The sequence below is a fragment of the Zophobas morio genome, unplaced genomic scaffold (assembly GCF_036711695.1).
Source record: "Zophobas morio isolate AGI-343-1 ecotype UQ-CSIRO unplaced genomic scaffold, CSIRO_AGI_Zmor_V1 ptg000008l, whole genome shotgun sequence".
NCBI classification, from domain to species: domain Eukaryota; kingdom Metazoa; phylum Arthropoda; class Insecta; order Coleoptera; family Tenebrionidae; genus Zophobas; species Zophobas morio.
In genome coordinates, this window is record NW_026972113.1 from 8,398,121 (window position 1) to 8,414,499 (window position 16,379).

The following is a 16,379-nucleotide window of genomic DNA, read 5'->3' on the forward strand; positions in this document are numbered from 1 at the left end:
CTAAATTATTAAAAACAATTTTGTTGTTATTTAAAAATGCGAGTTTAAAAATTGTTTGTGATTACGAATGCCTGTGGTACTGAAATATCCTGAACGTGCTCACTACGCTCGCATTTTAGATGATTTTTACTTTCCCAGCGTAGGCTAAGGAAGTGTAGTAATCGAGTCCATCGGACGAAGTGCCACTTTTATGTTTTCTCGATGTTTCACGACCCCGAAAAAAGTAGTCACCAACAATTTCATTGAATTGTATTTTAAAATACCTAATTTCAAAGTTATATAAAAATATACTCCTATACTTGTAGTGTATGAATCCGCTTTTTTTTCTTGCATTGATATTACGCTGCGACTACTTTTCCTAGTATTATCCATGTTGATGACCTCATTCCAAATTTTTTATTGGTTAAATTAAGGAGGAGTCACCCCTCTTCCTCGAAAATGTGAAAAACACGTCTTTATAATAATAATAATGATAAAATAAGAATGATAATATTCAGAACATTTGGTTCGATTGTGGTTTAATTCAAATCAAGCTAATTTCTACGTGACATTCTTTCGTGTATAAACATAAATAAACACTCGAGAATGCTGCATATGTTTCAAGTACTTCAGGAGCGAGGAAAGTTCTGTCGAAACAACTTTCGACCAATTTTTTAAAAACGTAAAACCTTCTCGGGGGATCCAAATGTATTTTTTTAAAAAGGTAAAACCTTCTGGGGGGTTCCAACTGTCTTTTAAAAATGTAAATCTTCTCGAGGGCGCAAATGTCTTTTAAAAATGTGAAACCTTCTCGGGGGTTCTCACTGTATTTTTACTTACCGAGCGTAAGCAAAGGAAGTATTGTAATCGAGTCCGTCGGCCGACTCTCTACTTTTACGTTTTCTCGATCTTTCATGACCCCTAGAAGACGAAGAAATAGGTCTCCCATTTCCGTCTGTCTGTCCGTCTGTCCGTCTGTCTGCCGTCCCGGATTTTTATTAGACAGATAATCTCCGAAAGTAATAATAATATTAATAATAATAATAATAATAATAGGACTTTATTAAATAATAATAGGCGAAGTCTAGCCATAGGCTATTCCACTTAACCTTAGATTTACAAGAAAATAAAACTAACCAAACAGTTTGTACAGAAAAATGGATTAAATATCTAGACAGGTGTCAGCTAGGTAATGATCAAATTATCTAGCTGACACCTGTAAAAAAAAAGTACTGGACCGATTGTTGTGAAATTTTGTAGTTATATTAGGAATATCATGTAGATGGTAAAACGCTAACCAAAATTTGTCTAATCATCCCCACCACTAATGTGATGACGTCACTTCAAAATTGTACATAGTAAATGGGTTTTAAATTGTATAAAATAATATAGTCCTAAACATGTAGTTTACGACTCCGAATTGAGTTTTTACCCGAAACGTCCAGATTTTTGGAAAAAAAATCAAAATTATAAAACAACATTTTGCAATTTAATTTTGAATCTGCTAATCCGAATGTTTTGAAATGTTGCAGATGTTTTAAGGCTATAAAGAGCATCATAAATCTTTACTCAAAATATATTTGCTTATCCCCTCCAAAAAATTGATGACGTCAGCTCGAAAGTTTTCCGAATAAATCCTATCTAAACTGTACAAAATATGATGAGTCTGTACTTGTAATTTATCACTCCATTCATATTTTTTGGATTTGCATATACAGGGTGACTCAAAAAAATTAATGAATGCGTAAATATATTTTATTGATTTAATCAGGAACTACGAAACCGAATGCTCTGAAATCTTGCAGATGTTTTAAGGTCATAAAGAGCATAATAAATGTTTAGTCAAAATATATTTGCTTATACCCTCCAAAAACTTGATGACGTCAGCTCGAAAGTTTGCCGAATAAATCATATCTAAAATGTACAAAATATGATCAGTCTGTACTTGTCATCTATCACTCCATTCATATTTTTTGGATTTGCATATATACAGGGTGATTCAATAAAATTAATGAAAGCGTAAATTTATTTTACTGATTTACTCAGGAACTACAAAACCGAATGCTTTGAAATCTTGAAGATGTTTTAAGGTTATAAAGAGCATAATAAATGTTTAGTCAAAATACATTTGCTTATCCCCTCCAAAAAATTGATGACGTCAGCTCAAAAGTTTGCCGAATAAATCCTATCTAAACTGTACAAAATATGATGAGTCTGTACTTGTAATTTATCACTCCATTCATATTTTTTGGATTTGCATATACAGAGTGACTCAAAAAAATTAATGAATGCGTAAATATATTTTATTGATTTAATCAGGAACTACAAAACGGAATGCTCTGACATCTTGCAGATGTTTTAAAGTTATAAAGAGCATAATAAATGTTTAGTCAAAATATATTTGCTTCTCCCCTCCAAAAACTTGATGACGTCAGCTCGAAAATTTGCCGAATAAATCATATCTAAAATGTACAAAATATGATCAGTCTGTACTTGTGATCTATCACTCCATTCATATTTTTTGGATTTGCATATACAGGGTCATTCAAGAAAATAAATGAAAGCGTAAATTTATTTTACTGATTTACTCAGGAACTACAAAACCGAATGCTTCGAAATCTTGAAGATATTTTAAAATTATCATAAGCATGGTAAATTTTTGATCAAAACGTATTTGGTCGTCCCCCCTAAAAAATTTATGACGTCACCACAAAATTTTGCTGAATAAATCCTATCTAAGATGTACAAAATATGGTGAGTCTCTTCTTGTGATTTATCATTCCATTCAAATTTTTTCGATTTGCATATACAGGGTGACTCAAAAAAATTAATGAATGCGTAAATTTATTTTATTGATTTAATCAGGAACTACAAAACCGAATGCTTTGAAATCTTGCAGATGTTTTAAGGTTATAAAGAGCATAATAAATTTTTAGTCAAAATATATTTGGTTATCTTCTACAAAAAACTGATGACGTCAGCTCAAAAGTTTGCTGTATAAATCGTATCTAAAATGTACAAAATATGATGAGTCTGTACTTGTGATTTATCATTCCATTCATATTTTTGGATTTGCATATGCAGGGTGACTCAAAAAAATTAATGAAGGCGTGAATTTATTTTATCGATTTAATCAGGAATTACAAAACCGAATGCTTTGAAATCTTGGGAATATTTTAAAGTTATTATAAGCATGGTAAACTTTTGTTCAAAATGTATTTGTTCATCCCTCCTAAAAAAATTGATGACGTCACCCTTAAATTTTGCTGAATAAATCCTATCTAAAATGCAAAAAATATGATGAGTTTGTACTTGTGATTTATCATTCCATTCATATTTTTTAGATTTTCTTAAGAGGTGGTTCAAAAAAATTAATGAAGTCAATTTATTTTATTGATTAAATTAAAGACAACACTTATTATTAGTACTACACCCCAACCAACCCAATTTGGTAGACACAAAATTTGTTAAAGGAAAAATTCGGTTGAAACATAAGGGTAGCACGCTTATTTACATCGACTTTAACATTACAGACCTGCATTGTTTTATGCGCTCACTTGGTTCCGCGAATGTGAAATAGACATGTTTATAATCAACCAATTGTGAATTTCACCGTCAAGAATTAAAATAAAACCCAATGTTTTATATAATAAGCGGAAGTCGAAGCAATAAAACCGATGGTCGTTTTGTTTACAGTTTCTCTGTTTGACTCTCAAGTATGCTGTTACGCCTGTCATCTTAAATTAAGAATGTTTATACATACACGATTTTCAGCTGCCTGGGATACGTATACGTGAGTAAATTGTTTCGTTATTTTATTGATTATTACAAATCAATATTCAAAACGACCCAATTCATTTTCCTGAAAATTTGAGAATATAATAATTTTATTCTTAGTATTACACTACATCTATCCCAAACTGATATACGTGTCCTTGCAAAAATGTTGATGACGTCATCGCAATTTTTTTTTAAATTCCCACTACAAAAATGTAATGAGAAAAAACACAATAGGCATGCAGTCGTCAAGTTTCCGACAGCGAGGGAAGTACTGTCTAAACTCTTTAGACCAATTTTTTTGAAAATGTAAAAGCCTTCTCGAGGGCGCCAAACGTCTTTTTGTAAGAATGTGAAACCTTCTCAGAGGGCCCAACTGTCTTTTTTTGAAAATGTAAAAACCTTCTCGGGGGTTCCAAATGTATTTTTTTTAATGGAAAACCTTCTCGAGGGCCCAAATGTCTTTTTGTAAGAATCTGAAACCTTCTCAGAGGCCCCAACTGTCTTTTTTTGAAAATGTAAAAACCGTCTCGGGGGCTCCAAATGTCCTTTTTTAATGTGAAACCTTCTCGGGGGTCCCAAATACATTTTTTTTTATGCTAAACCTTCTCGGGGGCCCCAAATGCATTTTTTTTTATGCAAAACCTTCTCGGGGGCGCCAAACGTCTTTTTGTAAGAATGTGAAACCTTCTCAGAGGGCCCAACTGTCTTTTTTTGAAAATGTAAAAACCTTCTCGGGGGCTCCAAATGTCCTTGTTTTTTAATGTGAAACCTTCTCGGAGCTCTCAACTGTCTTTTTTAAAAATGTAAAATCTTCTCGGGGGCCCCAACTGTCTTTTTTAAAAATGCAAAACCTTCTCGGTGGCTCTAATGTATTTTTTTTTAAGAATTTAAATCCTCCTTAGGGGCCCCAACTGTCTTTTTTTGAAAATGTAAAAACCTTCTCGGGGGTTCCAAATGTATTTTTTTTTATGTAAAACCTTCTCGAGGGCCCAAATGTCTTTTTGTAAGAATGTGAAACCTTCTCAGAAGCCCCAACTGTCTTTTTTTGAAAATGTAAAAACCGTCTCGGGGGCTCCAAATGTCCTTTTTTAATGTGAAACCTTCTCGGGGGTCCCAAATACATTTTTTTTTATGCTAAACCTTCTCGGGGGTCCCAAATGCATTTTTTTATGCAAAACCTTCTCGAGGGCGCCAAACGTCTTTTTATAAGAATGTGAAACCTTCTCAGAGGGCCCAACTGTCTTTTATTGAAAATGTAAAAACCTTCTCGGGGGCTCCAAATGTCTTTGTTTTTTAATGTGAAACCTTCTCGGGGCTCTCAACTGTCTTTTTTAAAAATGTAAAACCTTCTCGGGGTCCGCAAATGTCTGTTTTTTTAATGTAAAACCTTCTCGGGGGCCCCAACTGTCTTTTTTAAAAATGCAAAACCTTCTCGGGGGCTCTAATGTATTTTTTTAAAGAATTTAAATCCTTCTCAGAGGCCCCAACTGTCTTTTTTTGAAAATGTAAAACCCGTCTCGAAGGCTCCAAATGTCCTTTTTTAATGTGAAACCTTCTCGGGGGTCCCAAATACATTTTTTTTATGCTAAACCTTCTCGGGGGTCCCAAATGCATTTTTTTATGCAAAACCTTCTCGAGGGCGCCAAACGTCTTTGTTTTTTAATGTGAAACCTTCTCGGGGCTCTCAAATGTCTTTTTTAAAAATGTTTAACCTTCTCGGGGTCCGCAAATGTCTGTTTTTTTAATGTAAAACCTTCTCGGGGGCCCCAACTGTCTTTTTTAAAAATGCAAAACCTTCTCGGTGGCTCTAATGTATTTTTTTTAAGAATTTAAATCCTTCTCAGGGCCCCCAACTGTCTTTTTTTGAAAATGTAAAAACCTTCTCGGGGATTCAAAATGTATTTTTTTTTAATGTAAAACCTTCTCGAGGGCGCCAAACGTCTTTTTGTAAAAATGTGAAACCTTCTCTGAGGCCCCAACTGTCTTTTTTTGAAAATGTAAAAACATCTACGACAAATCAAGTCAAACCAAATCGGAACCATGAGTCAGTTTCACTCCCATCAACTTCATCAATTTATCCTCAATTACACCGAGAATAATCAATTCAGGGTTTGGAAATCATTCCAGGGCATAATTTAAAAGCAAATTTTCCAAAATGATCGTTTTCAGGTTATGTCTCATTTTTTCTGACAGTTGATGACAGTTGTCACATTAGGTGGCCAACTTCACGTTTACATTATTGAAAAAGGTTCACAATTTTCCAGATTATAGACCTCTAGTGGAAAAAATTTATTAAAATACACAAGTATTCTATTTACAGAACCTACAAAATACCAAAATTAATCATTAACCGTGAACAAACTTCTCAATCCGGCAAAACTCTTAAGCAACTTCTCGCCGGCAGGAACACCCCCTTTGTACACCCGCTGGGTCTCCTCTTTTTTCAAAACGGACTTATCCGGCGTCTCGAGCCCATGCTTCAGCACCTTATGCTTAAACAGCTCTCGATGACTGCTAAAGCACATTGAGCACTGCTCACACTTTAGCTTCAAATTAAGCATCCCCCGCTTATCCACGACCCTCTTCCCGGGACTAATGACACTTGTCGTCCTTGCTTTCGGAGGCGTCAACTGCAACCTCTTGCCCGCGTCTCCCTTAACCCGCATCGCCCTCCTACTGGTCTGCGGCGACTTGACGCAACTCTCTCTCACGTGCTTCTCTAGCATCAGCTGCGAGAGGAAGATCTTCAAGCAGGTCCCGCACACGAACTCCCTGTGCGTCTTCATGTGCACGGTTAAATTCTGCAACGATGAACACAACTTCCCGCACGTCTTGCAGTTCATTGTTGACGTCTTTTGCGCTTCGAACGTCTTCGTCGGCAACGCCTGCTTCATCTTCTTCGGTGATACCTGCACCGTCGTGCTCTTCACCATTTGCTCCTTCGCGTGTGTTCGTTTGTGTCCGTTCAAGCTCGACAGGTCGGGGAACCGCTTCTTACACACCGTACAATTGAAAAGTTTTGAACACATGTGCTTTTTTAGTAGAATGCTATTGATAAAAGTCGTGGCACATTTGTCACATTTGTACTTGTACTCAGGTTGCGCTCGCTTGATGGAGCTCTGGAGGTTGTGGTGTTGCAGGTGTGTCTTCAGGCTGTTCTGACTAGGGAAGGTTTTGTCGCACTGCGGACACGGGATCTCGGGCTTTGTCGGGTTGTCGACGGTCTCGACCTTGGTTTTCTTGGCGGGGGATTCACCGGTCGCCGTGGATTCGCCGGGTTTGCTCTTGGGGGGTCGGCCGCGACGCCGCTTCGGGGGAGTTCTGTTGGTGGACTTGGATTCGTCGGGGGTTTCGTCGTCGCTCTCGTCGAGCTCGATCACGCTGTCGTGGGAAGTGTCGCTTTCGTCGCTTATTGTTATCTCGACTCGTTTTCTGCGCTGGCGCTTCTTTCGTCGGGTGGAGCGCTTCGGGTCGTAGTCGTCGTCGGAGTCAGTCAGGTCTACGTATTCGGTCACGGCTAGGTTTTCTTTGTTTACACCTGGCGACAAAGTTAGTTATTAGCTACGAGCAGCGACCTCTATCCTGATGCTTTAATAAGCCTGAATACAAATGTTCACGTGGCGGAAATTCACTTATTCCGGCTTAATTCAAGGAGAGATTTTACCTAAGTTATTATTCACAATTTATAACTTCTCACTCGATATTTAAAATTTTAAAATACTTCATTCGGAAAAGTACCATCAGTTAATTTAAGTCACTAGCCCTAATAGGGGTTAAAGTGCGACTGCGTTTGCGTGAAACACGCAGTTTGCAAAAGGCACACAATAAATCAAATACAACGAAAAAAATTGCTCGAAGGTTATTCCCACGAACTTTCCTCACCCCTGAAGTGCCGCCCTATAAATCTGGCTTTTTTGAAAAATTCTTTGGGATTTTGTTTCCTGATAACCTCTAGTAAGTAAAAACCAGTGGCGTAAATAACACTTTTCTTTTGTTTAATCACTTTTCGATTTGTAATTTTTCAGTTTTTCAATTGTCCGTCTCGAATTTTACAATTTCAAGATTTTGCAATTTTTCGATTTGAGTTTCTTGACTTTCCGATTTTTATTTTTTCAATTTAATTTTTTTCAGTTTTGTGTTTCTTCAATTTCAGATTTTGTAATTTTCCGATTTTTCAATTTTTTATTTCTTCAAGTTCTCGATTTACAATTTTTCGTTTCGGTTTTTTATTTTATTTTTTCTATAAAAAATTTCTTCTTTTATGACTTTTTGTTTTTTCAATTTCAATTTTTGACATGCAAGTTTTCGAGTTTTTATTTTTAAATTTTTCGATTTTCCAACCTTTGGAGATTTCAATTTTTAGGTTATGTATATTTTTTCTTTATTCAATTTTAATTTTTTCGGTTTTTCGTTCCTTAAATTTTTTGATTTGCCATTTTTCAATTTTTCATTTCTTCAATTTTTAGATTCTTCATTTTTTCAATATTTCGATTTTATAATTTTTTGATTTTTCAAGTTGTTTGTTCAATTTTCCGTTTCTTCAATTTTTAGATTTGCAGTTTTGCAATTTTAATTTTTTCCGTTTTCCGTTGCAATTTTTCGATTTGGAATTTTTCAATTTTTTATTTCTTCAAATTTTCGATTTTCAATTTTTCGTTTTTTTGATTTTTCAATTTTTCGATTTTTCATTTTTTTGATCTTCAATTTTTTTTGACATGCAACTCTCCGAATTTTCATTTTTAAATTCTTCAGTTTTTCGATTTTTCAATTTTTTTATTTCTTCAAGTTCTCGATTTACAATTTTTCGTTTCGGTTTTATATTTTATTTTTTCTATAAAAAATTTCTTCTTTTATGACTTTTTGTTTTTTCAATTTCCATTTTTGACATGCAAGTTTTCGAGTTTTTGTTTTTAAATTTTTCGATTTTCCAACTTTTGGATATTTCAATTTTTAGGTAATGTATATTTTTTCTTTATTCAATTTTAATTTTTTCGGTTTTTCGTTCCTTCAATTTTTTGATTTGCGATTTTTCAATTTTTCATTTCTTCAATTTTTAGATTCTTCATTTTTTCAATAATTCGATTTTATAATTTTTTGTTTTTTCAAGTTCAGTTTTTTCAATTTTTAGATTTGCAATTTTTTCAATTTTTTATTTCTCCAAATTTTCGATTTTCAATTTTTCGTTTTTCTGATTTTTCAATTTTTCGATTTTTCATTTTGTTTGATCTTCAATTTTTTTTTGACATGTAACTCTCCGAATTTTCATTTTTAAATTCTTCAGTTTTTCGATTTTTCAATTTTTTATTTCTTCAAGTTCTCGATTTACAATTTTTCGTTTCGGTTTTTTATTTTATTTTTTCTATAAAAAATTTCTTCTTTTATGACTTTTCGTTTTTTCAATTTCAATTTTTGACATGCAAGTTTTCGAGTTTTTATTTTTAAATTTTTCGATTTTCCAACTTTTGGATATTTCAATTTTTAGGTTATGTATATTTTTTCTTTATTCAATTTTAATTTTTTCGGTTTTTCGTTCCTTCAATTTTTTGATTTGCGATTTTTCAATTTTTCATTTCTTCAATTTTTAGATTCTTCATTTTTTCAATACTTCGATTTTATAATTTTTTGTTTTTTCAAGTTCAGTTTTTTCAATTTTCCGTTTCTTCAATTTTTAGATTTGCAATTTTGCAATTTAAATTTTTTCCGTTGCAATTTTTCGATTTGGAATTTTTCAATTTTTTATTTCTTCAAATTTTGATTTTCAATTTTTCGTTTCTTTAATTTTTAGATTTGCAATTTTTCAATTTTTCATTTTGTTTGATCTTCAATTTTTTTGACATGCAACTCTCCGAATTTTCATTTTTAAATTCTTCAGTTTTTCGAGGTTATAATTTTTTTGTTTTTTCAATTTTTCATTTTAATGATTTCTTCAATTTTTACTTCCCGAGCGTAAGCAAAGGAAGTATTGTAATCGAGTCCGTCGGCCGACTCTCTACTTTTACGTTTTCTCGATCTTTCATGACCCCTAGAAGACGAAGAAATAGGTCTCCCATTTCCGTCTGTCTGTCTGTCTGTCTGTCTGTCTGTCTGTCCGTCTGTCCGTCTGTCCGTCCGTCTGTCCGTCTGTCCGTCTGTTATCACGGATTTTTATTAGACAGATAATCTCCGAAAGTACTCGACCGATTGTTGTGAAATTTTGTACTTATATTAAGAATATCATGTAGATGGTAAAACGCTAACCAAAATTTGTCGAATCATCCCCACCACTAAAGCGATGACGTCACTTCAAAATTGTACATAGTAAATGGGTTTTCAATTGTATAAAATAACATAGTCCTACACATGTAGTTTACAACTCTGAATCGACTTTTCACCAGAAACGTCCAGATTTTTGGAAAAAAAATCAAAATTATAAAACAACATTTTGAAATTTAATTTTTAATCTGCTAACCAGAATGCTTTGAAATGTTGCAGATGTTTTAAGGCTATAAAGAGCATCATAAATCTTTAGTCAAAAAATATTTGCTTATCCCCTCCAAAAACTTGATGACGTCAGCTCAAAAGTTTGTGGAATAAATCATATCTAAAATGTACAAAATATGATGAGTCTGTACTTGTGAACTATCACTCCATTAATATTTTTTGGATTTGCATATACAGGGTGACTCAAAAAAATTAATGAATGCGTAAATATATTTTATTGATTTAATCAGGAACTACAAAACCGAATGCTCTGAAATCTTGCAGATGTTTTAAGGTCATAAAGAGCATAATAAATGTTTAGTCAAAATATATTTGCTTATCCCCTCCAAAAACTTGATGACGTCAGCTCGAAAGTTTGCCGAATAAATCATATCTAAAATGTACAAAATATGATGAGCCTGTACTTGTCATTTATCACTCCATTCATATTTTTTCGATTTGCATATACAGAGTGACTCAAAAAAATTAATGAATGCGTAAATTTATTTTATTGATTTAATCAGGAACTACAAAACCGAATGCTTTGAAATCTTGCAGATGTTTTAAGGTTATAAAGAGCATAATAAATTTTTAGTCAAAATATATTTGGTTATCTTCTACAAAAAACTGATGACGTCAGCTCAAAAGTTTTCCGAATAATTCGTATCTAAAATGTACAAAATATGATGAGTCTGTACTTGTGATTTATCATTCCATTCATATTTTTGGATTTGCATATGCAGGGTGACTCAAAAAAATTAATGAAGGCGTGAATTTATTTTATCGATTTAATCAGGAATTACAAAACCGAATGCTTTGAAATCTTGGGAATATTTTAAAGTTATTATAAGCATGGTAAACTTTTGTTCAAAATGTATTTGTTCATCCCTCCTAAAAAAATTGATGACGTCACCCTTAAATTTTGCTGAATAAATCCTATCTAAAATGCAAAAAATATGATGAGTTTGTACTTGTGATTTATCATTCCATTCATATTTTTTAGATTTTCTTAAGAGGTGGTTCAAAAAAATTAATGAAGTCAATTTATTTTATTGATTAAATTAAAGGCAACACTTATTATTAGTATTACACCCCAACCAACCCAATTTGGTAGACACAAAATTTGTTAAAGGAAAAACTCGGTTGAAACATAAGGGTAGCACGCTTATTTACATCGACTTTAACATTACAGACCTGCATTTGTTTTATGCGTTCACGTGATTCCGCGAATGTGAAATAGACATGTTTATAATCAACCAATTGTGAATTTCACCGTCAAGAATTAAAATAAAACCCAATGTTTTATATAATAAGCGGAAGTCGAAGCAATAAAACCGACGGTCGTTTTGTTTACAGTTTCTGTGTTTGGCTCTCACGTATGCTGTTACGCCTGTCATCTTAAATTAACAATGTTTATACATACACGATTTTCAGTTGCCTCTGATACGTAGGTATACGTGAGTAAATTGTTTCGTTATTTTATTGATTATTACAAATCAATATTCAAACGACCCAATTCATTTTCCCGAAAATTTGAGAATATAATAATTTTATTCTTAGTATTACACTACATCTATCCCAACTGATATACGTGTCCTTGCAAAAATGTTGATGACGTCATCGCAATTTTTTTTTAAATTCCCACTACAAAAATGTAATGAGAAAAAAAACACAATAGGCATGCAGTCGTCAAGTTTCCGACAGCGAGGGAAGTACTGTCTAAACTCTTTAGACCAATTTTTAGATTTTGGAATTCTCCGATATTCAATTTTTCGTTTTTTCGATTTGTTTCAATTTTTATATTTTGCTATTTTTGGGTTTTTCAATGTTCTGTTTTTATAATTCTTCTTTTTTTCAATATGAAATTTTTCAGTGTTTGGATTTTTTAGTTCTTCGATTTGTAATTTTTTGAGTTTTTAAGTTTAAATTTTTCAGTTTTTCACATGTCCAACTCGAATTTTTCAATTTGTCGATTTGATTTTCTCGAGTTTTCTATTTTTAATTTTTCAATTTTTCAAATTGTATTTCCATTTGATAATTTTTTGCATTTTTAATTTAAATTTTTTCTGTTATGCGTTTCTTCAATTTTTAGATTTTGCAACTTTTCGATTCTTCAATTTTTCGATTTGGAATTTTTTGTTTCGGCTTTTTATTTTCTTTATTGTCTTTTTTTTATAAAATCAGGACATTCAAACATCGAAAAATTCGTTCCTTCGATTTGTCAATGTCCCGATTCTGATTTTTTGTTTTTTCAAATTCAGTTTTTTCTTTTTTTATTTCTTTAATTTTTTGACACGCAGCTTTTCGAGTTTTCTTTTTAAAATTTTTCGATTTTCCAAATGTTACATTTCTCAATTTTTAGATTACGCAATTTTTCGATTTGCAATTTCACGGGTTTCCAATTTTTCATTTCTTCAAGTTTTAGATTTGCAATTTTACAATTTTAATTTTTTCCGTTTTCCGTTGCAATTTTTCAATTTTGAATTTTTTGTTTTTTCAATTTTTCGTTTCTTTAATTTTTAGATTTGCAATTTTTCAATTTGTTTGATCTTCAATTTTTTTTGACATGCAACTCTCCGAATTTTCATTTTTAAATTCTTCAGTTTTTCGAGGTTATAATTTTTTGGTTTTTTCAATTTTTCATTTTAATCATTTCTTCAATTTCTAGATTTTGGAATTCTCCGATTATTCAATTTTTTATTTCTTCCAATTTTCGAATTTAAATTTTTCGTTTTTTCGATTTGTTTCAATTTTTAGATTTTGCAATTTTTGGGTTTTTCAATGTTCTGTTTTTATAATTCTTCTTTTTTTCAATATGAAATTTTTCAGTGTTTGGTTTTTTTAGTTCTTCGATTTGTAATTTTTTGAGTTTTTAAGTTTAAATTTTTCAGTTTTTCACATGTCCAACTCGAACTTTTCAATTTTTCGATTTGATTTTCTCGAGTTTTCTATTTTTAATTTTTCAATTTTTCAATATGTATTTCCATTTTTCTTTTTTTATTTCTTCAATTTTTTAACACGCAGCTTTTCGAGTTTTCTTTTTAAAATGTTTCGATTTTCGAAATGTTACATTTTCCAATTTTTAGATTACGCAATTTTTCGATTTGTAATTTTACGTTTCGGTTTTACTTAATTTATTTTTTCAATTATTCGATTTTTCAATGTTTTGATTTTTTAAATTTTTTCTTTTTTCAATTTAAATTCTTTCACTTTTTCAATTTTACGATCTTTCAATTTTTTGATTTTCACTTTCTCGTGTTTTCAGTTTTTGAATTTTCAACTTTTCCACTCAAAAAAAATTGGAAAAACCGCAAAACTGTACAACTGAAAAAACAAAAAAGTATAAAATGAAAACTTTGAAAAATCTAAAAATTTGAAATAATCAAGAACTTGAAAAATTGAAGCGGCGGAAAATTAAAAAATTGAAAGATTAAAAATTGAGAAACTTAAAAATCCAAAAAGGGCAAAATAAAAAAAAACGAATGTATCGTAAAACCTATAGGTATAGTGAAAATTAAAGAAACCGGAAAATCGAATAACTGGAACTCCAAAAATTGCAACACTTAAAAATTTAAGAATGGAAAATCGGGGAATCGAAAAATCAGTTTAAAAAATTGAAGAAAATGAAAAATTGCAAATCGAAAAAATGTAACAAACGAAAAATTAAGAAAAATGGGAAAAATATTGCAAATTTTGGGCTCGATTCCAAGTAAGAAAAAATTACCTCCACTCCCCGCTTCCACGAACCCGGTATTCGACACCATCATCTCCTGCACCACGATCTCCTCGTCCATCCTCTCCACCGGCTTGATCTTCTGCTTCCTCGGCAGCCGAATTTGCCTCACCGGCGCCTGCGGGATCGTCGTCTTATTGATAAAATTATGGAAAAGCATCGCCTGCATGGTCTCCTTGCCCCTCGCGAACCTCTTATTCATCCTCTCGTCTTGCGTCGCCCCTTCCATCTCATTCTTCGCCTGCAACATCACATGCGAGCTCTTCAAAATGCTCCTCGGATTCACCTTCAGCTTGCACAAATTCGACATCTCCATCGACAACGAGTCCACGTTTTCCTTCTCCGGGTGCTGCACCACGTAGAAATACAACTTGTTATCCTTCTTCACGATCTTCGGCGACTCGGTGTTGGTTTTGAGCGCGTGCTTCAGGATATTACTCGGGGGCTTCTCCATCTGGTGCTCCACGTCCCCGGTGATGTGCAGCCCCTCCACGATGTGGTAGTCGTTCTCGTCGGAGTCGTTCAACGCATTTTCGTTATTGAAATCGGCGTCTTCTTCGTCGAGGTTTTGCATGGTTTGGACCGCGTTCATGTCAGGACTGACCTCGACGTGTTCGAAGTCTTGGTCGTGCGGTTGCGATTCTTGGGAGTCGTCTTCAGGGTTCAGGTCGGAGGATAGGGAGTTGTCTTCGAGGGGGGAAGTGCTGTCGTCGGGGGGCCTTTCGTACTCGAAGTTGGTGTCAGGGGGGTCTGAGATAGTCTGGAAATCGGGGATTTGTTGGGTTTCTAGGTTGGTAGTGAAGGTTTCTTCTTCCATTAAGGTGGCGGTATCATAGTCAGGTTGGGGTTCCTGCTTGACGTTCTGCAGCTGCAGAACCGCTGTAACAAAATCAACGTCAGCAATTTTATAGTGGAAACAAGTCATAATTTTTACCAGGTTTAATATCCACCGGTTCTTCTTCAACCCCTTCAGTTTCGTACATAATGCCGGTCTCCTCCTCTAACTGTTCTTCCAGGTTGTCCTCTATGTGGTTATCAGGCAAAATGTGTTCATTCGAGTTGTCCTCTTGCACATACACGTGCATCGCGGCGTTATCTTCTATGGGGGCCGCGTACTCTGAGTCTTCCACAACCTCTTGCGCTTCCTCCGGGGTACCCTCCTCCATAGGGATCAGCGTAATCGTCTCCGGAATGGCCTCCAGGTGTCCATTTTCGTTTTTTCTACCCACAAAAAAAAATTACCAAACCACATCTTTACACCCGACGCAATTTACCTAAACTGGAACTGGTATTTTTGTAAATTGCCTTCCTCGTCTTGCACGACCTGAATCCCGAACAGTTCGTCTGACCCTTCGACGTTGAAAATAACAACTTGATCATTGGTTTCATCAGGTTGCTCAGGCACTTCTTCAGTGTAAGGAATCGGGTCTTCCACTTCTAATTTTGGGTTTGAGAGGGCGATGTTTAAGTTTTCGAGCGATATGTTGCTGGTTGAATCCAAAACCGAGAAATATCTCGTCGGGGAATCTTCTTCAGCACTCGTATAGGTGTCCGTTAGAGTGGCGCCGTCAATATTATCTTGACTCCAGGCCATGGTGCTATCCACCAGGTGTCTATCCACAGTAAACGAATAACGCTCAGTCATTTTTTAAAAACTTACAACGAAATTACGGTCAGTAAAGTTGACATAACCTAAAAATCACAAATAATATTTTTCGTTTAAACACCTACCGCTACAAATGTTGGTCGAGTTCACCACGTTTTAACACAGTTTTTGAAAAATTACCTTGTCCTGCTCAAGTTACTAAAATCCATGGAGTGTTTTAAATTATGGGTTAACGAATTTTTTATCGCGACTGGTCGCGAAAATGTATCGAAATCGGTACGTTTTATCCAAAAATGCACTCTATTACGTGAAGCTCGTTTTTAAAACACCCATTTAACGTTTCACACATATTTTCCCTTTAAAAAACCGTTTCTTGTTGACACTTCACGAGCTATTTTTGGAATGAGTTAAAAGCACAGAGTTGGAACCAGGCGTCCCTGAGTGACGAAGACGGGAGATACGGGTGCGCGTTTCTGGCATAGGGTGCGACAAAGATGCGTTGTTCCCAAGTGACGTGAGACAAACTCTGTTTTTACGTTGTAACGAACAAACGAAATGACGGAAAAAATTGATAACCACAGTGATAATTATTTATTGTCGTCTTTTAAATTTTTCAAATTGTTTTTTGAGGTTACAATATTTGCAACGAATGTGAAGTGACAGTCTGGGTCAGAGGCGGCTCGTCAAGGCTTTCAAGGGTCACTATTAAAACGATGATATAATAATTCTCTAGGTATGACACTCGTGCGGCTCAAAATGAAACCAGTTGGCGCAGTGACGTCACTCGGTCAGTAGAAATATTGGAATTTCAACATAAAAGCA

General features: G+C 33.9%; 1 protein-coding gene across 1 annotated transcript; it reads right to left on the reverse strand.

Annotated features, from left to right (window-relative positions):
- Positions 1-6,033: 6,033 nt before the first annotated feature.
- LOC135125213 (uncharacterized) lies at positions 6,034-16,161 on the reverse strand. Its single transcript, XM_064050623.1, has 5 exons — positions 15,738-16,161; positions 15,226-15,643; positions 14,886-15,172; positions 13,943-14,830; positions 6,034-7,297 (listed from the first exon to the last, which is right to left on the reverse strand). The coding sequence occupies exons 2-5, from the start codon at positions 15,594-15,596 to the stop codon at positions 6,099-6,101; spliced, it is 2,745 nt and encodes a 914-aa protein (XP_063906693.1). The 5' UTR covers positions 15,597-15,643; positions 15,738-16,161; the 3' UTR covers positions 6,034-6,098.
- Positions 16,162-16,379: the final 218 nt, after the last annotated feature.